The sequence below is a fragment of the Spermophilus citellus genome, assembly GCF_964194105.1.
Source record: "Spermophilus citellus genome assembly, chromosome: 14".
NCBI classification, from domain to species: Eukaryota; Metazoa; Chordata; class Mammalia; order Rodentia; family Sciuridae; genus Spermophilus; species Spermophilus citellus.
In genome coordinates this window covers 79,886,553-79,913,437 of record NC_138194.1, presented here as the reverse complement: position 1 = coordinate 79,913,437, position 26,885 = coordinate 79,886,553, and the positions used below count along the sequence as shown (strand labels likewise).

Genomic DNA, 26,885 nt, shown 5'->3' with positions numbered 1-26,885 from the left:
TTCACATCCTAAAAGTTATGAAAGTGTCTTCATTGGTATAATCTAATGGGGAATACTGTTGGTAATGAGAGTTATTTTGGCAAAAGAAGCTTCAACACCATATGGAGAAAGGAGTGGAAATGAATACTGGTTGCCTACCTTTCTATCTTTATTTATAATAAAGCTATCTACCCCAATATCTATCAAAATCCACTTTTATACCTCCACTTTTATATCAACATCTATACCCAGCGCATATTTCTAATATGATGAACTCACCTTTCCCAAACAAGATGCTTTTTCTGGGATTTCATAATCATGCATCACTTCTTGACAAGTCTAGAAATGCATCAACATGTGATTTTGTCATTATGTAAACATCAAAGAGTAGTACTTCGAGAAACTTGGATGGTATGCCTACTCTACATCAGGCTACTGGTTTATAGTCTGTTAACATACTAAATATTGTAGGCAACTATAACACAGTAATATCACTAGGCAATAGAAACTTTTTAGAGCCATTATAATTTTATAGGACCACTGTTATATAGCTGTCTATCTTAACAAAAATGTCATTATGTGGCTCATTGTTGTATTTTATAGAATCTTCAGCTCAAGATCACTTTTTCTCAACAAATAACATGTATAATTATTCAAATATTACAATAGCCATATTTTTCCTTGATACTAATACTCCTGATACCTTGACATAACCATGAATTATTATAGTGTACTTCATGCTCTCATGTATTAATAGGTATGCATGTTTTATTCTCTGGAGATAAACAATACTTTACATAACAGCTTCTTCCCATGATTTTCCCATTCAGTTTGAAATTAAATAAGTTAATGTTGTATTTCAGCAGAGAATTCCTTGTAAATCCCTGCCTTAATTTTTAAGAGCTGTCAAACTAAAGTACAATAAGATAATACATATGCAAAAATCTTGCTGTGAATAATGAGCAATCACTGTGAGGATGCTGGTGTTATAATACAATTTATTTTAGTAATAGCATGCCACAGAATGTAGAGGAAAGAGCAATGGATTTTTAGTCTTAGCACTAATAATCTAACATTTAATGACTATTTTGGGGGGTCTAGAAATTACGTAAGGCTATGTAACATAATTTTTTATTTAACATTCATAAAAGCTTGGAATTTTGGTAATATTTCTACTTTTTATTTTTTATTTTTTTAGTTGTTGATGGACCTTCATTTTATTTATTTATATGTGGTGCTGAGAATAGAACCCAGTGCCTCACACATGCTAGGCAAGCATGTTACCACTGAGCCACAAACCCAGCCCCTCCACTTTTATGTTAACATCAAACACTCCTCTTATTCTTCCTTACTGACTTTCTTCCTCATTTTCCCCCTTCTCTCTCTTCCTTTTTCGTTTTCCCTCCACATCTATTTTTCTCTCATGTCATTACAAACAGTAGTATGCTATGAAATTTAAATTTAAGACTGTTTTTTATAGTCATTCTTTTTCCTTGAGAAAATTTAAAAATTGTAATCACCTGATAGATATATTACAATACATTTATTATACATATGTATCTATATTCATGCATAAGCATTACATATATTATATATACATATATATATATTTAAAAGTTCTTTGATTAGCCTGTTAGAGATAATATAGACCAAGTCTTTCTTGATTCTCAAGTCTTCCAGAATTTACATCTTACAGTGAAAATCAAATAAACATATTTAAGTAAACAGGTATCATTCTTATTCATCAATACGGATAATTTAAGGTTTCATATCACATTAAGCTATAATATGGCATATTAACTCTTATGAATTAGAGAAATTTTTTTATGAACAACCTATTATTTAAGGACCATATGCGCTGACATTTTAAATGGCTTTCTTGTTATTTCAATTTCTATCAATTGTGTATTAATTGCCAAATACTTATTTTAGTACTTTTTATATTCATAATTGATATAAAGTCAATTGTTTAATTCTTCTTGTAAGTAGTTACTTATTACAGTAGGGAAATTATTAATAATTTTAAATATTTATAAGAAAAATAGTACAAAGATATTTTCATGCAAAATTAAGAATAACAACTATTAAAATTGCATGCTCCAAATGTCTGATTGTTGATACATATAACAAAGAGCTTTTGATGAGTCTCTTCCCCAGTAAAACATAAAATGCAAAGATATAGTTGGGTATGTATGTCCAAATAAAGAGAAGGAAAAATACACATTATCAGCTAGAAACTATCAAATAAAAGATGAAAAGAATAATCCAACACATTGTACCAACTTGTCAGATGAGGTAGTATTCTGGAAGAATAGCCTTAGACTAGACCTGGTCCATGACAAAATATTCACGAAAAAAAAATGAAATATGAAAAATACAGGAAATGCTATGAATTTTTCATAAACGTAGGTGAATTATCCTTTAATCTCAATTTATGTGCATTTTCAAAAGCCAATTTTCTGGTTAAATAAATTTGTGATTGTTACAACTACACAAAACAAAGTTTCTGCTTAGCAAAATGAATGCATCACAACCCTTTTTCTTCCCACTCAATTTTAAACCTTTAATAGAAACTAATATGTGCAAGAAATTTATATTTCTTTACTCTAGGGCATACCTGATATATTTTAGCTAGGGTGAAATGTTTTTGCTAATTACTGATATTTTTTAAAGGTATCAATAACTGCATTCAGACAATGGTTCCCCTTTACCTTCTTCATCTTTAATTGCATGACTATATAATCATGATCCAGTCTTTGTTATTCTCAACTACTTAAAGTTAGGTGGTGGGTAAAATGATGTTCTTAACTATTGCAAACATTTGTCAAGAAACTTCTGAGTTTATGTAGAAATAAAGGTGAATTAGAAGTGCATTTGGTTTCCATAGAAAAATCATCTCCCTCTTGAGAAAATCACACTGAGAAAAGAAATAGTTTGGAGTTGGAAGTTATGGGTTTGTATTTTTGCTTCACTGCCTACCAGCTATATCAATTTGAACAATTTACTGGTCACTTGAGCTGTCAGTTCAACTGCAAGTCAGAGAAAATGTGGTTGCACTCTTGTACACTTTTCAAAGAAACAAAATGCCATCCACTGTGCAATTTCATCATGCATAAGTATAAAAGAAAAAGAATGAATATTGTAACAATATCACCATAGATACAAAACACAAAATTCACCAATATCTGAATAAGTAAAAATGACAAATGGAAAATATCAACCATAAAATATTATGAATTTCAATTTAGAAAATGTAAATACAGGTGAAATGTACATGTGTGTATGTGTGTGTGTGTGTGTATTTAACTATACGCATATACTTACAAAACCCGCAAACATGTTATAGCAGTATTATTTATAAAAAATCCAAAGAAAAAAGTTTCCCCAACACTTATAGTGGATAGAAGTATATTCAGAAAATGAAATCGCATAGGGCAATGAGTCAGAGTTGTGGTCGTCTTTAAGGAGGAGTAGGATAGTAATGAACAAGGTAACTAAACAGGCCTTTAGTATTACAGGCAATGTTTCATTTCTTGACCTGAAACATGTTCAGTTTGTGGTAATTCACCAGTCTTTAAACTTTTTTATTCATTTAAACATTTGTACGGATGTTATAGTTCATTGAACATATTAAAAACAAAAGACAAAGTTTATATAATAAGATTATATATCTATGTTATTCACACACACATATACACTAGATAAATATAATATAACCGAAGTATATTCTGGTTATAAGTAACATATCTAAAAACTGTGGATACCAAAATTTGAAGATAAAGAGATGTGTCATCCCAATTCTAATAAATAAATGTTGAGGATATATATATATATATATATATATATATATATATATATATATATATAGAGAGAGAGAGAGAGAGAGAGAGAGAGCGAGAGAGAGATAGATAGATATAACCTTCTTACAAGATAAAGATTAAGGTGATATCATTATTACAAATAATTTTTTGAATTTTTAAATTATAAGGAATTATAATTTAAACTTTTATGCACCTAATAATGTAGACTCAAAACATTTTTAGATGGATATAAGTATAAGGAAAAAGATAAAAAATTCAAAATTATGTTGAGAATTTTTTTCACATTCTTTTCAGTAGAGGAAAATCAGAGTCAAAAGTACAGTCAGCTTAGAAACTATTTGAATATAATAAGTTTATCTTAAGTGTATATTGAACACCATGCCTAAACAATCCAAATAGTCATTATGAGTGGTAGAATAATGGTCTTAGAATAATGGTTCCCCCAGTCCTTCTGAATTTGTCTATCATCTGGTATAAGGAACTCTGCAGGTGAAATGAAGGTTATAGATGTTAAAATACAGAGGTATTTGAATTATCCATTTAGGCATAATATAATTGCTTGAGTACTTAAAAGCAGAAATATTTCTTCACTTGGAGGCAGAAATTGCAGAATCAACAGCATAGAGATGAGGCAAAAAGAGAGGACAGAGATATTTGAAGAATAAAAATAACTTCCCTTGCTGACTCTGAAGATGGAGGAATAAATGCAGGCAATCTCTAGAAGGCAAAAATAATTTCAATTCAATGGGCAACAAGAAGAAAGAGACTTTAATCCTACAATTGCATGAAACTGAATTCTGACACCAGTCTCATAAGCTTTGAAGACATAGCCAGAGCCTGTAGCAAGCAATTCAACCCTTTAATTTTAGCCCTGTGAGACTCTAATCAGAGAATCAGCTAAGTTATGCTCTTGCTACAATTACATAACTGTGAGGTAATAATGGATGTTAAGTTTGCAGTAACTTGGGCCAGAAATAAAAAAAAATAATACAACAATTATTTATAAGAGAATCAGGTACATAATAAAAATTTATAATATCTGGCCCATAAAACAACTTTCAATAAATTTCAAATATTAAATTAATGCTAAGAAATACGTTATCTTACTATAATGCAAATAAGATGTGCATTGGTAACAAAATATAAATACAGGTAACCATATGCTCATAATTTAAGAGCTATACCTCTCACCATGGGCCAGAAAAGTTACAAATAAATTTGGAAAATAATTTTATTATGTACCTTGGAGGATGTATTTTGTGTAGCAAGAAAAAGAAAATTAAAAATTTTAAATACTTATGTATACTACAGTCTAGAGAAACTGATACAAAAATATGTAAGAGAAATGTGTTAAGAGGGGTATGTTACAAGGATGTTGATGGAAACACACATTATAAATAAGAAAAATGTGCTTTATCAGTAGACTGAATTAACAAATGGTTGTGTGTGTGTGTGTGTGTATACACACACACAATGGATTCTTACACAGCAATTGTCCTCAAAATATGGTCCATAGATCCCTGAATGTCCTAAGACATCTTTAAGTGGTCTATAAGGCCAAACCATTTCCATACAATACTGAAATATCATTTGCCTTTTCCACTGTATTGACATTTATCTTCAAGGTACAAAAATAATGAAGGGTAAAACTGGTTGGTTATGCATGAGCAAAACCCATATAGCAGCCTCAAACTACACCTAGTCATTAGTCATATTTTTTATTCTACACACAGTACAAAAAAGAAAAAAAAATCCAGTTGTACTTAAAAATATACTTGTTGAAGTGTGAGCAATTATTTATTTCATTAAATCTTTATAGTATTCTTTAATGACTAGTATGACTAAACAGGAAATAGTCATAAAACTCTCAAAACATGATTGTTGTCTAAAGGAGAAATAGTTACACAATTGTTTAAATTGTCAGCAAAAGAGCCACTATTTTCAGAGAACACAATTTTTACCCAAAATAAGGACTGAGAAGTAAGCTGTAGTAATTTGCACTTGGGTATTTGATATATATTTTCTCACATTGTATTTTCTCCAATAAAAATAAAGCCCTAGTTTGACATGTCAAGTTATGATTTATTGTCAATAACAAACCTAAACTTTGGAGAAAAAATAAGATGGAAAATTTTAGTCCAACATCAGTCTACTACTTAACCTCTACAGCTTCCTCACATTTAAATATTTCTGAAGAGATCAGTAGCAATACAAATAAATGTACCTGAGTAACTTAGCAAGACTCTTTCTTAAGATTAAAAAGGGTTGGGAATATAGCTTTGTGGTATAGACCCCAGGGGTCAATTCAAAAAACTGAAAAAAAAAACAGTGATTTTTTTTAAAAAAAATATTGTGTCATGAAATATAATCTACATTTGGAAAAGCTCTATAACTTGGGGAAACATCATTTTCAATGACTGATGTATAATGGTTAAAAAATGCAAAAGTTAAAAAAAAATACATTACAAGGGCAAAATGAACCAATGGATTTTAATGTTACAGAGTACAAAGTATTCATTGATAGAATTTTGAATTCTACATTCAATTAACTTGTGATGCTTTTGCGTAGAACTGAGAAAGAGTATCCACTTTTATTTGCAAAGGTATTAAAAGACTTCTTCTTCCAATTATGTATCTATGTGAATCCAGATAATGTTCATATTTATCAACTAAAATTGGATATTGCAAAATATTGAACGACGTAAATATGAGAATCTGAGTGTTTTCTATTAAGCCAGATATTAGAATCACAAAAATACAATGCTTTCTTCTCACTTTTGTTTTTGACATAGTTATTTCTTATTAAAATATCATTTACTTCAACATGTAATGGACTTATTCTGGATATTTACAAATTAAGCAATAAATTTACACTCATTTTTTCTGCTTTGAATTTAATAGGGTAATGTTGATAGTCTATAAAATTTCTTTGGGGTTATCAATAATTTTTTATAATGTAAGAAGACCTCAGAAAAAGAAACTTGAGGAAAACAAATACAGCAATTAAAATATATAGTAATTTCAGTATGAATTCATCCTACCTATACAGTATTAGGTAAAAAAGCAAATATGTTAAAAATAGTATAATTTCATAGTATGTAATTTTTATACATTTTAATAAGTAAAATAATATAACAATTAGAAATTTTAAAAATGTTAAAAAATCAAAATGCAATTCATGTAAAATTCAAAAGTTTTATTTTTATTAGCTTTCAGAAAATTTACATCTCATGTATATACATTTTTCTTTTAATATTTCTGTTGAACACTATAAAAACTTTCAATTGTAAAGCACTTTTCATATCATTCAAACTTGTATCTATATGCAATAAATTATTAGGAAAATAGGTAACACTAGAGGCAAAAATATAATGAGAATATTTGTTATATAAATATGTGAAATATTAACCAATGTCTAATTTTCAGCTATTCACTTAAATAGCACTTACTTTAATTTTAGGAAAAAGTGATAAAAGCAAATCCCCTTTTATTTGTAAGTATTTCAGTTTCAAGATTTTATATTTAGGTCATATCTTCCTTCATTCTAAAATTTAAATATTTTCCATCTCCCTTCTTTCTCTCCATATATAGATACATACATAGATAAATAGATATATAGCAATTAATATAATTTTAAACCATCAGAATAATTCACTTGACAAAAATTTCTTCTAAATGCTGTTCTTAAAATTAATGACATAAAATATGATCATATATTCTCATAATTCTTCATTTCCAATTTTGAATTAATCAAGATTTCATATAGATGATATATGTGATAGATATTTTAAATATCAACACACACATGAGTACATAAATTAATGTATTTTCATATATAATTACAATGATTACTTTTGATGAGTGTCTTCTAAATGTAATAAACACACCCATATATTTTTACATAAAGCTTAAGTGTTTAATAACATGACTGTTAATTCTCCTTACATTCTATTAGATAAAATGCCTATGTCACTGACAATTAATTCAATTTTGTTTTTAGGTTAACAGGATTCCATCTGCCACCACCAGTGACAAGTACCAAATCTGTGTTCTCACTACGTTTGACCAGTGATTTTGCGGTTAGTGCACATGGGTTTAAAGTATATTATGAAGGTAAGTGATGAAAATATAAAAGGAACCACTTTCCAGTGTAATGTAGACAAAACCAGAACTCTTCAAGAGTATCAGTGGAATTTAAGCATCTTTTCTGTGTTGACTATATTCTTTTCAAGTTGATAAACCTTGTGGGGAGGGGAGGGGGGATAGTAGGGGATAGGAAAGGTAGCAGAATACAACAGTCACTAATATGGCATTATGTAAAAATGTGAATATGTAACAGATGTGATTCTGCAATCTGTATTTGGGGTGAAAATGGGAGTTCAAAACACAATTTGAGTCAAATGTATGAAAGATGATATATCATGAACTATGTAATGCTTTAAATAATCAATAAAAAAAGAGTATAAGTGGAAGAAGATTCAACATGAAGGAGAAAGAATTCATATGGTTATCTCTAATATTGTCACAAGATTCACTTTCATTAATGCTAAATATAGTTAGTGGACTTTGCTGTTTCATATCACTCACTGTGTCTCAACATAGGAACATCTTGACCTTGAATTTTCTTCAGCTATGAGACCATGAATTACTACAGGGTTAGGCAGTAACAGAAAGGAATGGAATGTGAAAGTGAAAGGAACTTAGACCTGAGTTGTGATCCAGGTATCATAGAAATTACCTTATTCTTTGCTGTGCTGTGTCTCTCATAAAACTAAGCTCATAAAACTAAAGTTGTTTTTTCATCCTTTTACCCTGGAAGTTTAATACAAGCTTCTTTGGCATTGAAACTTGACCTGAACTGATTGAAACCCATTTATAGTCTTTATTTATGTCTCTTAATATAGACACTGACATGTTTCATTATGGAAATAACACTTGGTGATGGAGTGGTGTCCCAGGCTGTGCTGAGGGTGTTAAAATATACAGAATCTACAACTTTTTATATGTGGAAAATTCTAATGGCAAACAATATGTTCCGGAAGGCTTCAGATAGAAATGGACTTTTAATTTTTTTCTGTATGTGATTTACTGATAAATTTTACATTTAATTTAGGAAAAAATCCTTGCTTAATCCTAGTAATATTATATCAAATTTCCACTCATCTCTCCAGGACCATATAATCAAAATTCACGTCACCAAACCTAACATTGCCATAAAGAGACATACAAATATAATGGAAGGTGCAGTTACTTAGTAACTTTCTTCATTTTTTGTTTTCCCCTTTATTTGGTATGCTGAGGATTAAAGTGCCCCCGCTCAGGAGCAGTTACTTAAAGCACATAATTTAAAATACAGTCCATTTAATGGTCACATTCGAAAATAATCATAAATAAAATATAAATGATACAGTGTAAATTTTAACATTGTGCATCTGGGGACAGTTATAAACTGTCTCATTTTATGTAGTAATATATTTCTCATTAGAAAATACACACTTTCCTAAATAATTGCAGAAAAATATTTCTCAATTTAACATTAAAAATAATGTCATGGACAGTAGTTTTGAATGCTATTTTGTGCCTAGTACATGTATAATTTAGTCTACAAGGGGAGGATTGTTCTGAGTTACTTTCTCCATTATGATAATAATGACTATTAATTTTCTAAGGTGTTTTCACAATTGTTGAGTAATTATTTTAAGGTTGGCAACTTAATTCATACATACTCATTACTATAACCACAAAGGTTTAAGTGTAATTTTGGCAATACTGAAGAAGTTAGTAATTTAATAATTTTCTACTAAGTGCTCTTTAAGTAGAAAACTTGTATTCATTAAAATATAAAGATAATTTAGGCTAGTTTATTCATTTGGAAAGCACTAAGTATATTGAAAATTTAGTAACATGGCATATGAATCATGATGTTGGCATGTTTTCTGGTTTGGCTGTCATGTTTCATGAGTTCATATTCAAATATATTTTTGTAGCTCCCTATTGTTACTAACATAAACAATATTAAATGTGTGCCCATCCATTCTGCTTTAGGGGAAATGGGTTTATATATTTTCCTAAAATTTAAATGTATGTTTGAGATGTCCTAGCTTTAAATATAGGATACTAGCCACTCAGCTATTGAGGAATTGGCTTAGCATGCCACAGAATTATGATATCGGGTTCTGATGTATATATTTTATCATGTATATTAGGTTTATGTTGCTGCAAAAAAAAACTACCCAAAATTTAGAAGCTCACCAGGCATGGTAGCACACACCTGTAATTTCACCTGCTCAGGAGGCTGAAGCAGCATGTTTATAAGTTCAAAGCCAGCCTCAGTGACTTAGTGAGGCCCTAAGCAACTAAGGGACACTCTGTCTCCAAAAAAAAAGTGGGGGGTGCTGGGGGCTGGAGATATGGTTCAGTGGTTAAGCACCATTGGGTTCAATCTGTGATACAAAAAGAAAAAAAAGTTCAAGATATACAACATATATCATAATTCTGTAAGTGAAAATCTTAGTGGTTTCTGCTGGATTATTTTATCAGTGTCTCATAAAGTTATAATAAAAATGTCAATAGTGTAAGCCCTTATCAGAATGCTTATATATCCTATTTCCTAGCTCATTCTGGTAGTTGGCAGCATCTAGTTCTTCGCAGATATAGTAATGACATCCTTCTTTCCTGCTATCTATCACCTGGAGCCCACCCATAGCTCCTACAGGTCTCTTCTGTCTCCATGATCCCTGCATATCTGAGAACCAGCAACTAGTTGGTCCTTCTGAGAATGATATCTCTGATTTTTCTTTGTAATGCATCTGTACTTCAAGCACTTTCTTCCTTCTTCCCACACCTCTAACTCCAGGTAGAGATCTGTTGGTTTTAAGGATCCATGTGTTTAGCATGGCCCCATCTAAATAATAGAGGTTAATCTTCCTATCTTAAAGTTTTCAACCTTAATTATATCTGCAAAATCTCTTTTTCAATGTAAGTTGACATACGTTCCATAAATGATCTTTTTTTTTTTTTTTTTTTTTTTTTTGGCTCGGGAGAAGGGTTGTCATTGGCCTACTGCATCATGTGCAAATCTATATAAAAAATTCCAGCAGAAGTAGCTACACACTTACTAAGGCTTTATCCTTGGGTATTAGAATACATGAGGTTTCTATTTATCAGTGATGTTATGATTTCTCAAATTCCAACATTGGACTGCATGTATCATATTCATCTGAAGAATATACTGAAAAGTAGACAATAGAATTCTTATGTATCCTGAATCCAATCCTATAGTACAACCCAGAACTATGCATCATAATAAGAAACAACTGATTCTTAGGTTTCCGAAAAGTATAAGTTCTATGTAGCTATCTTCTATCCCTAGAAGAGATTAAGACAAACCCAACCAATCTGTTATACAAAGAAGATAACTAAGGAAATATCTATTGAATCAGTATCACTATAAAGATATTTATTATGGACAAAATATTTAATTTAACTAAACTTCATTTTCTCATCTACAATATTGAAGTAATAACTCTCCTTACTTCGTGTGTGTGTATGTGTGTATTTCTGCATATGATTAATGATTTAATGTTTCAAAAATGAGAAGTCTTTGAGAAAAATATGTTAGTCTCACTTAAGGTCCTGTGCTGTAAATTCTATTGAATCTTTGATTTAAAGATAACTTCATACACTGAAGTTAATTAAACTTGCAGAAGAACAGGAAAACTAAGAATCTGCTTGTACTTATTTGCTGTTGGCACTATGACGAAACACCACTGTGTATTCCAATTGCAAATCAATACTTTTTAAAGTACAAAATAATGCAATTAAATATTGTACCAATGTCAATTTGCTTAAGTTTTTACATGTTTACTCTTGATTTCTATTGTTATTTCATAGTGTACCAGTAAGAAATTTTTCACATAAGCACATTGATCCATGTACCAGTTCTTACATTTCCCTCCTTAAATGATTATGTTATCCATAATGAACCATATATTTTCTATTTTTATAAGACAAAAAAGAGCAATTCACAATATTGTTTTAAATTACTTTTCTGTGTACCCCATTATGCAATAAAGTTCTCTTTTCAGGTATTTTTTTCATGTGAAATTCCACATAATATTCATTGATAGCAAATATCAGTATATTGATAACCCCTAGGGATTTTTTTCTTACTAATTTAGGAATCACTTATTGTGGAAATAAAGTACAAAATACTTGGACTATATTGTAATTATTATATACTATACACAAGGATTATCTTATGCCTGATATAATGTATAATTCCAGTATATATCAGTTAAGCAATTTAATTAATAGGAACAGAATTGAAATAAATAAGAACATAGTCTGAAAAATCACTTGAAACACATAGCAATTGTATCATGGTGATTGTTGCATGTACCATTAAGCAATGCTTATGACATATAACATAGTAATAACAAAATTCTCACCTTCAAAAAATTTGCTATTAAGATATTATTTTCACATTTAACTCAGAAACAAAAATTTGGCTAATAATGCTACTATTACATAATACTTTTTTGGTATATACTAATCACAGTGATTTCACACACACTCTCTCAAACTAGAAAATTATATAAAAATTGTAATAACCAAGAATTTTTAAAAGTAGTTACCTGAGTTTGAAATTTTTATTTAAATGTCCTGGAGTTATAGCCTATATACATTTGGGAGACTTATTTCAGGTCTAAGTATAACCTATGATTCCATTTTTACATGAAAAATTCTAATCAAGTATATTAGTACAAAAAGGTATTGCTAAAATAAGAATAATCATAATATATATTAAAATATGAAGCAAAGAAGTTAAATATATATTCTTGCAGATATTTCAGATCACCTATATATTCTATATCCTTTTAAAATATTTGACACAGAAAATAATAATTATACTATATGCTATTCTATTTAGTTATTGGTCACATGTTTGTTAAAAAATTATCCCTAAGAACATAAAAGGAGCTTTTTAATTTTAGGGGTAATTTTCAACTCCTATGATTTAAAATTTTAACTACAGTACCATGAAATTTAATGGAGAGCTTACAACTTAGAATCAAGTAAATTATGCTTCTAGCAAAACAATTGAGTTGCAGCAAGATGCTTATGTTATAAAATTATATATATATATATATATATATATATATATATATATATATATATATCACATAGTTTATAGCAATAAAGGGAGGATAGGTTCATAAAATAAGTTAATGAATATAGATTCTTAAATACTTTAAAAATAAATGAGATTTCATATTTCAGAAACACAACACAAGGAACTACCATACATGCAAAGACTTTGTCTTTGACCTCTTGACAAATTAAAACATTTTGTCTTTAGGGTTACATAGTCAACCTGGTTATCTATTGAAACATTTTAATACTAATGTGACCTTTGGTAATGTGTATGTTTGCTCTCTCTTTTAAGCAGTTGGAAGTATTCAAAAATCCAAGTTCAGAGAATGAGAAAAATTTATCTGTTCTGTAAAGATCTTCTGTTAAAAGACACCATATTATAATGAACATGTGGATTTGGTTGTATGTACAGAAGAATTTATTAATTTTCAAGTATTTATACATCTATTACATGCTTTTAATTACTTACTGTACTCAAAAATGCTTCAACAGTATCATCAATACCATGAATGCTCCGAAAACCACAAATAAAAATACTATGAATGCTTTTAGATATTAAGCAATAACACTTTAAGCATTTCTTACTTATGCCCATTATAACACATATAACCACTACAAATACTGACCTCTCTCATCTTGTTTCTAGCTACGGTATCAAATTATAAACTGCCTTAAACTTAATTCAGTCTCTCTCTTGTATTCAGGACACCCTGTGCACACTTCTTTTATGGCTTGATTACTTATCCTTCCAGATCTTGTGCAAACCTTAATCCCCTGTAGAAAGTCATTTATGGAATCCAAAATTGGTCTCAGTACTAAAAGATCTTTCTCTGTGTACTCAGATGTGTCTACACCTTGCCACACAATACTTCTTCATTTTATTTATTTTTTTATTTTATTTATTTATTTATTTATTTATTTATTTATTTAATTGGTTGTTCACAACATTACAAAGCTCTTGACAAATCATATTTCATACATTAGAGTCAAGTGGGTTATGAACTCCCATTTTTACCCCAAATACAGATTGCAGAATCACATCGGTTACACATCACATTTTTACATACTACCATATTAGTGACTGTTGTATTCTGCTACCTTTCCTATCCTCTACTATCCCCCCTCCCCTCCCCTCCCATCTTCTCTCTCTACCCCATCTACTGTAATTCATTTCCCTCCATGTTTGTTATCCCATTCCCCTCATAACCTCTTATATATAATTTTGTATAACAATGAGGGTCTCCCTCCATTTCCATGTGATTTCCTTTTTTTTTCCCTTTCCCTCCCGCCTCATGTCTCTGTTTAATGTTAAACTTTTCTTCCTGCTCTTCCTCCCTGTTCTGTTCTTAGTTGCTCTCATTATATCAAAGAAGAAATTTGGTATTTGTTTTTTAGGGATTGGCTAGCTTCACTAAGCATAATCTGCTCTAGGGCCATCCATTTCCCTGCAAATTCCGTGATTTTGTCATTTTTTAGTGCTGCGTAATACTCCATGGTGTATAAATGCCACATTTTTTTTATCCATTCATCTATTGAAGGGCATCTGGGTTGATTCCACAGTCTAGCAATTGTGAATTGTGCTGCTATGAACATCGATGTGGCAGTATCCCTGTAGTGTGCTCTTTTAAGGTTTTCAGGAAATAGTCTGAGAAGGGCAATAGCTGGGTCAAATGGTGGTTCCATTCCCAGCTTTCCCAGGAATCTCCATACTGTCCAAATTGGCCGCACCCATTTGCAGTCCCACCAGCAGTGTACGAGAGTACCCTTTTCACCACATCCTCGCCAGCACTCATTGTTGTTTGACTTCGTCATGGCTGCCAATCTTACTGGGGTGAGGTGGTATCTTAGGGTGGTTTTGATTTGCATTTCCTTGACTGCTAGAGATGGTGAGCATTTTTTCATGTACTGGTTGATTGATTGTATGTCCTCCTCTGTGAAGTGTTTGTTCATGTCCTTGGCCCATTTGTTGATTGGGTTGTTTTCTTATTGTCTAATTTTTTGAGTTCTTTCATTTTAGATTTTTGCCTCATATTAAGCTGTTGAGAACACTGAAAGTATTAAATACGACTTCTTCATTTTGTATACATGCCTCCTATTTTAGCACATTCCTGGCATACTGGAAACACTTATGAAATGCTTGTTAAAACTCAACTTTAAAAGGATTAAAACCCCAGTGAATGTCTTAAACAGAAGACATGGGCTATATTTAATAACTTCAAATTTGTAATATGCATAGATTATTACATTAAATAGTTAAAAACTTTAGAAAAAATATTGTTTAGTTTTTAAAATCCATAAGTGATACATACATATTATTTATACTTCTATAAATATATTATTTGCTTATAATCTTTTTCATAGATTAGTTTATTTATGAAGCAATTTAAAAATTAAAAATGCCCATAAAAAATAAAAGTGACAAATAAGAAATTGCAAAGCCCTGGTTCACTTAATCTGTGTCTTCATATGGCGAAGATGAGATCACATTAAAGGTTTTCTTTTATTCTTCAGAATAGAATGATTAAACAAAACAAAATGATAATCCCATTTCCTTTGAATTTTCTTCTTTTATGTATGTTTTTAAGCATGCCATATGTGCCAACCAATATGAGTTGTAATTTTGACATGAGTGCTAGAATGTAGTTAATTGATGAATTGATTAATTTAAAACTCTAATTATATGTCAAAGATATTTTGCTGTTTTCACACAAAGCTCCTAAGTTATGATGGTTATTATAATTGATAGTACACAATTAGGGGTTTAAAAGAAAAGTATACTAGAGTTTGGTTTAAAATTGTTTTGCAAATTTCTTTATCTCTGTTCCTTACCAAGTATAGTAATTCTAATGCTGTCTGTCAGGTAATCCACTTTCAGTTGGCAATAAGGAAAGAAATGACACTTTTCACATGTGCACATTGTTCTTCTGGTACTAAAGTCAAAACCCTCATAGAGGTTGAGAGACAGGACAGAAACACAAGGCAGTTGTTCCAGTTCACTTGAAAAGAGGGCACAATGAAAGAACACCAAGTGTTGTGTAGAAATTAATTGAAAACTATTTGTTATAGGGAATACTTTAAGCAAATGCACAAAGAAAAAATTCATAAGCATTTTCTTGATAATTATAAGGTCCCTGGATCAAAGTACAAACATCTTTATACAGACATTTTGGTAAGAAAATGTAAGAACAAAAAACAAAAGATAACAATTTGTGCCAAACTATATCAAGTATTATTTCAGTAATTTTGAGAAAATACAATTATTAATTTCAGAGAGACAAAGAAATATCAGAAATCATTTACCTATGTGTATATACTTTATATTTTCTATACGTACATATTGTTAAGAACTGTGAAGTTTCTGAGATTTTATTCTGCTTCAAAGTTAACAAACCAATCTGCTCTAGTTCTATGGCAGAAGACATAATACACAAAACTATATTTAATCATGCTTAAAGGACTTTTTTACTTACACCAAGAGAAATAGCCAGAGTACCAAAAATTGTGTTTTCAAATCCTCAATTCCCACAAGCAATGAAAAGAGGGCCAAGTAACATTCCCCAACATGGTAGGCTGTTATGGGAGAGAGCAATTCTGAGCTTAGAGAACCAGAATCTTTTATATTAAAAATTAAGCACACTTGCCCTTTGGTCGGGACAGACATAATATTTCTTTATTGTCACTGAACAAAGGGAGTCAGCATCTCTGCTTACAAGATTTGAAAACATGAGAGATACATCGAGAATGGTTTCCCAATATATGTGTATCGTGTTCTACCACAACAGCACCTGGATTTGATGTATCTTACACAATTTTCAATAATCTTTGATAATGCCAAATTAAAGATTCCTTTAGATATTACTAAAGGAAGATTTTTCAAATGAATAGATGTTATCTAAAAATTTCAAGATTTTAGAGGTCATATTTACTACTGTTTAAAAAAGCACTTAAAGTGCAATACTATTTTACATACACATTTGAATAACTTAGAAAATATCATTTAAAAATAATGAGTGTTATTGTTCCTTCATCCTATCTTTTATAATTTTGGATATGCTGAACTTTCTTTCTATAATGTGGAATATGCTTACTTCATCATGATTTCATAGGATTTCTCTATATACATTTACTACTAAGCTAGTCTCTCCTTTTATCTTCCTACACTGTTTCTCTCTCTCTTTGTGTGTGTGTGTGTGTGTGTGTATGTGTGTGTGTGTGTCTGTGTGTGGTTTTATAGCGGGGTAATATTAGATAATATGATGAGAGGAGTAGTATTTATCACAGCATAAATTCCAGATGAATATAAAAAAATGAAAATATGTAATTCACAAAGAAACATAACAGAATATTATCAGATCATGGGAGACAAAAACATTATAACAGCAAAAGCGCAAAGGAAAATATGTCACTAAAGAATAGATTAATAGGACTGGGGCTGTAGCTCAGTGATAGAGGGCCTCCCTTGCATGTGTGAGGCACTGGGTTTGATCCTCAGCACCACATAAAAATAAATAAAGATACTGTGCCAATCTTCAACTAAAAAAAATATTTTATAAAAAGAATAAATTGGTAAACTAAAGTGTGAAATCTGCATAACATAATTTAAAAATTATTCTTAACATTTAATATTTGCAATCTATGGGACAGAATACACACACACACACACACACACACACACACACACACACATATACACACCACTATTGCCTCTGATTTAAAGGTTGATACAAATTGAAAATTTACTAAGAAACTAAAGAGACCAAGAATATATGAAGAAAAGACTATCACACAAGAAATTTATCATTACTCATATCATTATGCTTAGAAATATTGTTAGCTTATGGATAAGGGAAGTTAATAAATTGATTTTCTTAAATTTAGTTCACATGATGAAGAAATGAGATTAGATCAAGGCAATTAAAAAGGATAAGTGTTCAAATGATGGATTTATCAAACAAAGATTTTTGGATAGGTGTTGATTAAAGTGAGAAGAGAGAATTTATCTATTTATCTATACATTTTCTTATGAGTTAGAGAAAATTGGAAATATGAAAACAACAGATGTTATATTTTGATTTATATTGAATAAATCATAACCTTTTAATAATGTAAATCAAAATTTCCATTTTTTCCATGTAAACTTGTTGCTTTATTTTTCCATAATTTTTAAAGCAGTCCATCTGTGTGTTACTTCAAAGGCTTCACATTAATTTAAAGAATTAACCTGAAAGACAGTCAGATTATATTTCAGTTATTGTAGTGGCACCCCCTTTCTCCACAGAAAAGTCTTAACTGGGCTTCTCTAGAAATCTTCACCATGGCTGATTTGGGGACTATCAGCAAAAGAGTCTCTGCAAAAGAGTTTAATATAGATAAACTTCCTATTTTCATGTTGCCCTGTTTTACTTGGCCACTGGCTGGACACCCCCTTACTAGTTTCTCACAAACGTATAGTAGTTTGTAAAAATATATAAATAAGGCCTCTGGCCTTGAGCTTGGGCTTCACAGAGATGTCTACATTTCTAAGATAAGAGGAGTTTCCAATTGGGCTCATTGTAACAGCTGGCAGAGGGAGGAAACCAAGGGCAGAAGCTGCTCTCCCCTTCTCAGGTGTTGACCTTGAAGGGTTAACTTACCCAGAACAGTGAAAGAAAAAGCTGCTTTTATATAAAATTCTGCAGACTTTGAACTTCTGAGCCCCTCCCCTTTCATGCTGGGGATAAAACTCTGAAGCTACCTGAACATGGGGTCCAGGGGATTGATTGATTACTGCAAAGGCTCTGCCCTCTGAACCTGGCTGCAGCCAAGTAAAACTATTTCCTGCTATCTTCAGTGCCTTGCCTCCTTTGTCCCTACAACATTATCTTTAAATTTCTTTAATTATGACTCTATATTATTTCAATTTGCTGTCTTGATTCTACCTGATAGGATTTTATAGAGTGGAAACTATGCTAACAATATTATTAACTCAAATCTTACATTTTTCCAGTAAACCATATATATCATTTCACCAGTAGCTATGAATATAAGGCATTATAAATCACAGTCATCACATGAACTAAGTTACTAAATAGGTCAGATGAACTAAATTACCAAATATTATAATATGGTATTTTTCTTTGTTCCATCAAAAATTAGCATTAAGATACCAATGTCTATCTGAAATTGGTAAATAAAATTCACCATAGTACAAGATTGGATAAAAACTCCTGTATACAACTCAGTGATAGTTTGCTTCCTTCTGTGTTTAAAAAGGTATGTCCAAAAATTATAGCAACATGGTTTTTAAAAAATTCTAAATATTCTAAATATCCACATGAATTTTTAATATTTAACACCTATTTTAATTTTTCTGATAATGTATTTATTGAATAGTTTATGTTGCTTAATTTACATTATTGTTGCTGCCTGAAAAAAAATTCTCACTTTTTATGCATGTTGTAGTACCACTGTATTAAGAAATCTTTATAATATTAATTTGCTATTGTTGGATCTAATCTTTCTAGAGATTTGAATGACTATTATGACCCTTAAAGGTTTCAGAAGCATTTTAGTGGAAATGTTTACAATAAAAATAAACCAATAAGCCTTCAATTATATTAAAGGATTACATATCAGACAACATTACATCAAAAGTATAAAAGGAGAATATCACTATTTGGAAAATGTTAACCTTGTTTATTATAAAATTAGTTCTGTCTATTAGAAATATTTATTATGTATTTTAGAAATAATACTATGATGTGAATTGACCAAATGACTAGAAAATAATACATTTTATTGTTATAACTAATCAGTTAGCAATATTATATAGGTAAGCACATGATTTGTTAAGGAATTAACCTGAGAGACTATTAGATTACAATTTTTTTAGGGTTCCAGGATTGAAGGGAATGATTCTGATCTAATTCAGAATCCTACCTTGGAGTATATAGCTATTTGTATATATGAAATTAGAAATGTGATACACACTAGGGCAGGTCAAACCCAGTACTTGTGAACTAAATTTTAAGGTGGAAGTTTATTTATTTGCTCTGCAACATTGTTTCTGCAATTTTGTGTAGGGCCAATTTGTTTCTAAAAAAATCTTACCCATTATTTCCCATAAAGCGTGTCGTATTACCTCTGTTAGGGCAAACACAAAACAATAACAACAACAATGACAACAAAATCTCTCCTGACCCCTCATTACCTCTAGTTGTTGTTCCATCCCTCTTGGTGCCCCTTTTATAAAAAGTCCTCAACAAGTGATCTATATTTTCTGTGGCCATCTTTTTTCATTTCTAATCTCACCTCCTTGATTATATTTTCATTAGAACTTTGCCACTACCACTTAGTTATTTTCAAGGTCACCAATGATAATACCATCTCCACATCAATTCTCAAATTACTTTTCCTTTCCTAGGAAGTTAAGGTATTCTTTCATCTCATGTTAATGAATTTTCTTTTTCTTGCTTCCCAGGATGCTTTTTTTTTATTTATTCACCTCTGATATACAATTTTTCTTTAGCCCCCTTAGTTAGGTTTTCCTGTTTTTAGTATCTATAAATTTGACTAGCACAATGCTCATGGGGCCTCATCTCTATATGCACTCATGCTCCATCCACATGGTCCAATCTGCACCAACATTTGTTAAACATCCTTGATACACTGGGAAAATCTATTCATTTAGCTATTCTTATAAGAAAAATCATCACAAAACCTCACAGTCATTCAAAACATCTTAATTGTTCAAGCTTCTGAGGGTGTTGGATGAGTCATTCTGTTATCTTGGCTGGATTCACTGATGTTTCTGAGTGTAGACTAATCTGATCCGCCTTTTTGTTAAAACTGAGGTAGTTTGGCGGTTCTCAAACTTCTTATATGCTAGCTAGATATTTTAAGCATAAGCATATTCTCATGTGCACAGAAGAGGTGGAAGCATAAGGAAATTTTTTTTAAAAAAGGACACTTTTTCAAATCCTCAAATCATTAGCAAGAAAACAATAGTCCAATTACAAAATGGACCTAAGTAGACATTTCTTGAAAGAAGACATACTATTAGCCAAAATATTTATTTAAAAAAATGTTCAACATCACTAATCATTAGGAAAAAGCAAATAAAAACCACAGTGAGAAGTCACCCTATGCCCATTGGATCACTATCAAAAAGACAAAAGATAAGTGTCAGTAGAGGTGTGGACAAAATGGAACTCTATGCACTCAGTTGAAATGAAGTTAGTACAGCCATTATGGAAAGCACTTATGGAGATTCCTCAGGAAAATAAAAATTAAATTACCATATGATCTACTAATCCCACTTTATGGTATATATCCAAAGAGATTGAAATCAATGTATTGAAAAGATATCTGCATTTGATGTTCATTTCAGCATTATTCACAAAAAGATATGGAAACATCCTAGGTGTCTATCATCAAATGAAAGAATACAAAATTATTTACACACACACACAGACACACACACATACACACATGCAAAATAATACTATTCAGCCTTAAGGAAAAAGTAAAATTCTCTCAAAACTTTTTAACTTCTCTACCTCTTTAAATCCTTATAGACTTAAAATTCAGTTCAAATATTTGATCTTCCATCTCCAGGATGTGATCTTTATCCTCCTAATTCAATTTTTTATGTATCAATAAGTGTTCCAAGCAGCAGAATAAATAAAAGGAAGGAAGATGAGCAAATGGTCTCCCAGGAACATTTTCAAGATGCTGTGTCAAGATATTTCTGCTTGCTGGGCACGGTGGCACATGCCTGTAATTCCACTGGCTCCAGCTCTGGAGGCTGAAGCAGAAGGCTTGCAAGTTCAAAGCCAGCTTCGGCAACTTAGCAAGGCCTTAAAAAACTGAGCAAGACCCTGTTTCAAGATAATAATTAAAGAAAGAAAGAAGAAAGAAAGAACTAGGGATGTTTCAGTGATTAAGCACAGCTGGATTCATTCCCTAGTATGTGTGTATGTGTGTGTGTATGTAGGTATAAATACACACACACACACATACACACACACACACACACACACACACACACACACACTAGCCAAAGTATAATCACACCAAGCTGGGCTACACTAGGTACTGAGAATATAATCTTTATTCTGGAGGTTAATGCATCCAGCTAAAAAATTTTTTATTGTGAATTAAAGACATAGAGGCTAATAGAGAAAAACAAGCAGTCTGTCATTGTGTCAGAATAAGAAATAGCACATATTCTTGCTCAACATACTTTTATAAAAACACTTTGATTGTAACAACAAAAATGGCATGAAACACAGTCTTGTCTATTTGTTAATGCAATCCAAAATAAGTATTAAGCATTTACCATGGCACTTTGTGTTAGCAAATCGTAAATAAATCTCAGATATATATGATTTGGTGCAGAAAACAAACAAAAGCAACTAATATCCTAACAGCTTACAGGTATATTTCATATCATCTTTAGGTTGACACAAAATAATTATATAAGATGAATATTATTCTTTTGATTTTCAGATAAAAAAATAAAAACAGCATAATTGAATTACTTACAGATGGCAGTGTGCTGGAGCCAGCTCAGAGAAGATCAGAAGAGCAAATTGTGCACTTTGTCTTCTTTCCAAATACATTTAGAGACTATATGTTGACACCTTAAAATCAACTATGTTAGGAATATTTACACTATAGAAATCAGCAAAATTTAAAAAGCAGTACTGCTTTTTGTGTTTTTCCAGAGAGCTAGCTGTTACACATCTACAAGTCCAAGGGAGTAAATTGAAGGCTGACTGAAACTGAGGTCTTGCTCTCTGCCTTCTGCACTTCTTTCTCTTACATTAGTGTTAACAGGTCTTTCTACACAAATGTTCATAAGAAACACCTGGTGATCTTGCTAAAAAGTGAATTCTTATTTGGCACATGGAGAATGCTGTTCAAGTTCCTGCATTTCTAACTGAATCCCAGCTGATACCAATTCTGCTATCCCAAGCACCACAAACCAATTGATACAAACATCTTTTATATTTTGTTTTAAAATTCTTAATGCTTGTTAAGTTATTCTAAAAATTTGTCACTAAGCCACATTTTTTGTGGTTTCAATAAGAACAGGAATTTATTTGATCTAAACTATCCTATTTTTCCTCACATAACATGGCTGAAGTTGACATTAATCACTTTTCATAGTTAGCAATAAAAATCAGCTCAAATGGGGTTTTTCACTCCACTCATCAGTCTCAAAAGTAATTATTAAGAAATAATGCCATTCTCAAAAATCATAAAGTTCTTCATATTTCTAATTGTTGACTTCTACAAATACTGTTATAAAGCTATGAACACTAGTTTCTAGTGAGCACAGTGTAAAATGAACCTATTATGCCAGCTTCAAATAGTATGATACCGTTAATCAATTTTGTAACTGCCATTACTTGTTGATCTAGGGAAATAATGAGGATTATTGGTGCTGAGAATGAAATTATATATATATATAATATTATACATATATAATCTTATAACCAATTCAAATTTGTAACTATAGAAAATCAGCAAAATTTAAAAAGCAGTACAGCTTTTTGTTTTTATACCCCTTAAGTGTCATATTTATTTTAAAAACAAATGCTTTGAGATGGGCATGGTGGTACACACCTGTAATCCCAGTGGTTTGGGAGGCTGAAACAGGAGGATCTCCAGTTCAAAGTCAGCCTCAGCAATAAATGAAGCACTAAGCAACTCATTAAGACTCTGTCTCTCAATAAAATACAAAATACTGCTTGGGAGGTGGCTCAGTGGTAGAGTGCCTGAATTCAATCCCCAGTACCAAGAAAAAAAAATGGTTTGGATTTGTATTATACTCTCCACTGACTTTTCCTGAGCATAAACCTATTTTAAACTTATTTCTAGCAACAAACCAAGTATCAAAAGTATTTGATACTTCATAAGTTTAATACAGATTTTATTTCTGTTTCTTGTTTCTTCCTGCAGTTGCTTCTCTTAAAAATCACTTTTCCCTGGATTCTCTAAGAGACAGTAGAAAGTCACGTAGTGCATTTTTCTTCATGTGGATAAGTACATCTTCTGATATAATTATCATATTAACTAAAATAATTATGTTAGACAAAGTTTTGGAGGTTTAAGTAATGACAGGTTATGCATAAATTAATTACTTCATTTTATCCTTTAAACTAATTATCAACATACTATAAAATAAATGCTAAAATATCAAATCAAGACATTTAACCTGATACCCTGTAAATTCATACCCTAGCTGTCATATACTCTTGCATTTAAAATTTTTAGGAAACACACAGGGAAATATTAGATGTGAACACTTTTTAAATTTATAAAATCTGTGTATTTTTATTTTTTTTATTGGTTGTTCACAACATTACAAAGCTCTTGACATATCATATTTCATACATTAGAATCAAGTGGGTTATGAACTCCCATTTTTACCCCAAATCCAGACTGCAGAATCACATCGGTTACATCACATTTTTACATACTGCCATATTAGTGACTATTGTATTCTGCTACCTTTCTTATCCCCTACTATCCCCCCTCCCCTCCCCTCCCATCTTCTCTCTCTACCCCATCTACTGTAATTCATTTCCCTCCATGTTTGTTATCCCATTCCCCTCATAACCTCTTATATGTAATTTTGTATAACAATGAGGGTCTCCCTCCATTTCCATGCAATTTCCCTTTTTTCTCCCTTTCCCTCCCACCTCATGTCTCTGTTTAATGTTAATCTTTTCTTCCTGCTCTTTCTCCCTGTTCTGTTCTTAGTTGCTCTCATTATATCAACGAAGAAATTTGGTATTTGTTTTTTAGGAATTGGCTAGCTTCACTAAGCATGATCTGCTCTAGGGCCATCCATTTCCCTGCAAATTCAGTGATTTTGTCATTTTTTAGTGCTGTGTAATACTCCATGGCGTATAAATGCCACATTTTTTTATCCATTCATCTATTGAAGGGCATCTGGGTTGATTCCACAGTCTAGCAATTGTGAATTGTGCTGCTATGAACATCGATGTGGCAGTATCCCTGTAGTGTGCTCTTTTAAGGTCTTCAGGAAATAGTCTGAGAAGGGCAATAGCTGGGTCAAATGGTGGTTCCATGCCCAGCTTTCCCAGGAATCTCCATACTGCTTTCCAAATTGGCGAACCCGTTTGCAGTTCCACCAGCAGTGTACAAGAGTACCCTTTTCCCCACATCCTGGCCAGCACTCATTGTTGTTTGACTTCATCATGGCTGCCAATCTTACTGGGGTGAGGTGGTATGTTAGGGTGGTTTTGATTTGCATTTCCTTGACTGCTAGAGATGGTGAGCATTTTTTCATGTACTTGTTGATTGATTGTATATCCTCCTCTGTGAAGTGTCTGTTCAGATCCTTGGCCCAATTTGTTGATTGGGTTATTTGTTTTCTTATTGTCTAATTTTTTGAGTTCTTTGTATACTCTGGATATTAGGGCTCTATCTGAAGTGTGAGGAGTAAAAATTTGTTCCCAGGATGTAGGCTCCCTATTTACCTCTCTTATTGTTTCTCTTGCTGAGAAAAAACTTTTCAGTTTAAGAAAGTCCCATTTGTTGATTCTTGTTATTAACTCTTGTGCTATGGGTGTCCTATTAAGGAATTTTGAGCCTGACCCCACAATATGTAGATCGGAGCCAACTTTTTCTTCTATCAGAAGGAGAGTCTCTGATTTGATGTCTAGCTCCTTTATCCACTTTGAGTTGACTTTTGTGCATGGCGAGAGGAGGGGATTCAGTTTCATTTTGTTGCATATGGATTTCCAGTTTTCCCAACACCATTTGTTGAAGATGCTATCCTTTCTCCATTGCATGTTTTTAGCTCCTTTATCAAATATAAGATAGTTGTAGCTTTGTGGATTAGTCTCTGTGTCCTCTATTCTGTACCATTGGTCCACCCGCCTGTTCTGGTACCAGTACCATGCTGTTTTTATTACTATTGCTCTGTAATATAGTTTGAAATCTGGTATCGCTATACCACCTGATTCACACTTCCTGCTTAGAATTGTTTTTGCTATTCTGGGTCTTTTATTTTTCCATATGAATTTCATGATTGCTTTATCTATTTCTACAAGAAATGCCATTGGGATTTTGATTGGCATTGCATTAAACCTATAGAGAACTTTTGGTAATATCGCCATTTTGATGATGTTAGTTCTGCCTATCCATGAACAAGGTATATTTTTCCATCTTCTAAGATCTTCTTCTATTTCTCTCTAGGGTTCTGTAGTTTTCATTGTATAGGTCTTTTACCTCTTTTGTTAGGTTGATTCCCAAGTATTTTATTTTTTTTGAGGATATTGTGAATGGAGTGTTTTTCCTCATTTCCGTTTCAGAAGTTTTGTCGCTGATATACAGAAATGCCTTTGATTTATGTGTGTTGATTTTATATCCTGCCACTTTGCTGAATTCATTTATTAGTTCTAGTAGTTTTTTGTAGACCCTTTTGGGTCTTCTAGGTATAGAATCATGTCATCCACAAATAGTGATAATTTAAGTTCTTCTTTTCCTATTTTTATGCCTTTAATTTCTTTCGTCTGTCTAATTGCTCTGGCCAGTGTTTCAAGAACTATATTGAATAGAAGTGGTGATAGGGGGCATCCCTGTCTTGTTCCAGATTTTAGAGAGAATGCCTTCAATTTTTCTCCATTCAGAATGATGCTAGCCTGAGGCTTAGCATAGATAGCTTTTACAATGTTGAGGTAAGTTCCTGTTATCCCTAGTTTTTCTAATGTTTTGAACATAAAGGGATGCTGTACTTTGTCAAATGCTTTTTCTGCATCTATCGAGATGATCATATGGTTCTTATCTTTAAGTCTATTGATGTGGTGAATAACATTTATTGATTTCCATATATTGAACCATCCTTCATCCCAGGGATGAATCCTACTTGATCATGGTGCACAATTTTTTTGATGTGCCTTTGTATCCTAT

At 31.5% G+C, this 26,885-nt stretch overlaps 1 protein-coding gene across 3 annotated transcripts in view; it reads left to right on the top strand.

Moving 5' to 3' along the window:
• CSMD3 (CUB and Sushi multiple domains 3) overlaps positions 1-26,885 on the top strand; it is a gene marked incomplete at both ends in the record, with an annotated part of 1,157,568 nt that overhangs the window by 147,711 nt on the left and 982,972 nt on the right. For all 3 annotated transcript variants that reach the window (XM_081266797.1, XM_081266796.1, XM_081266795.1), the window contains one exon: positions 7,801-7,913. In XM_081266797.1, coding sequence (XP_081122923.1) covers positions 7,801-7,913 — 113 coding nt within the window. The remainder of the gene's footprint in view (positions 1-7,800; positions 7,914-26,885) is intronic.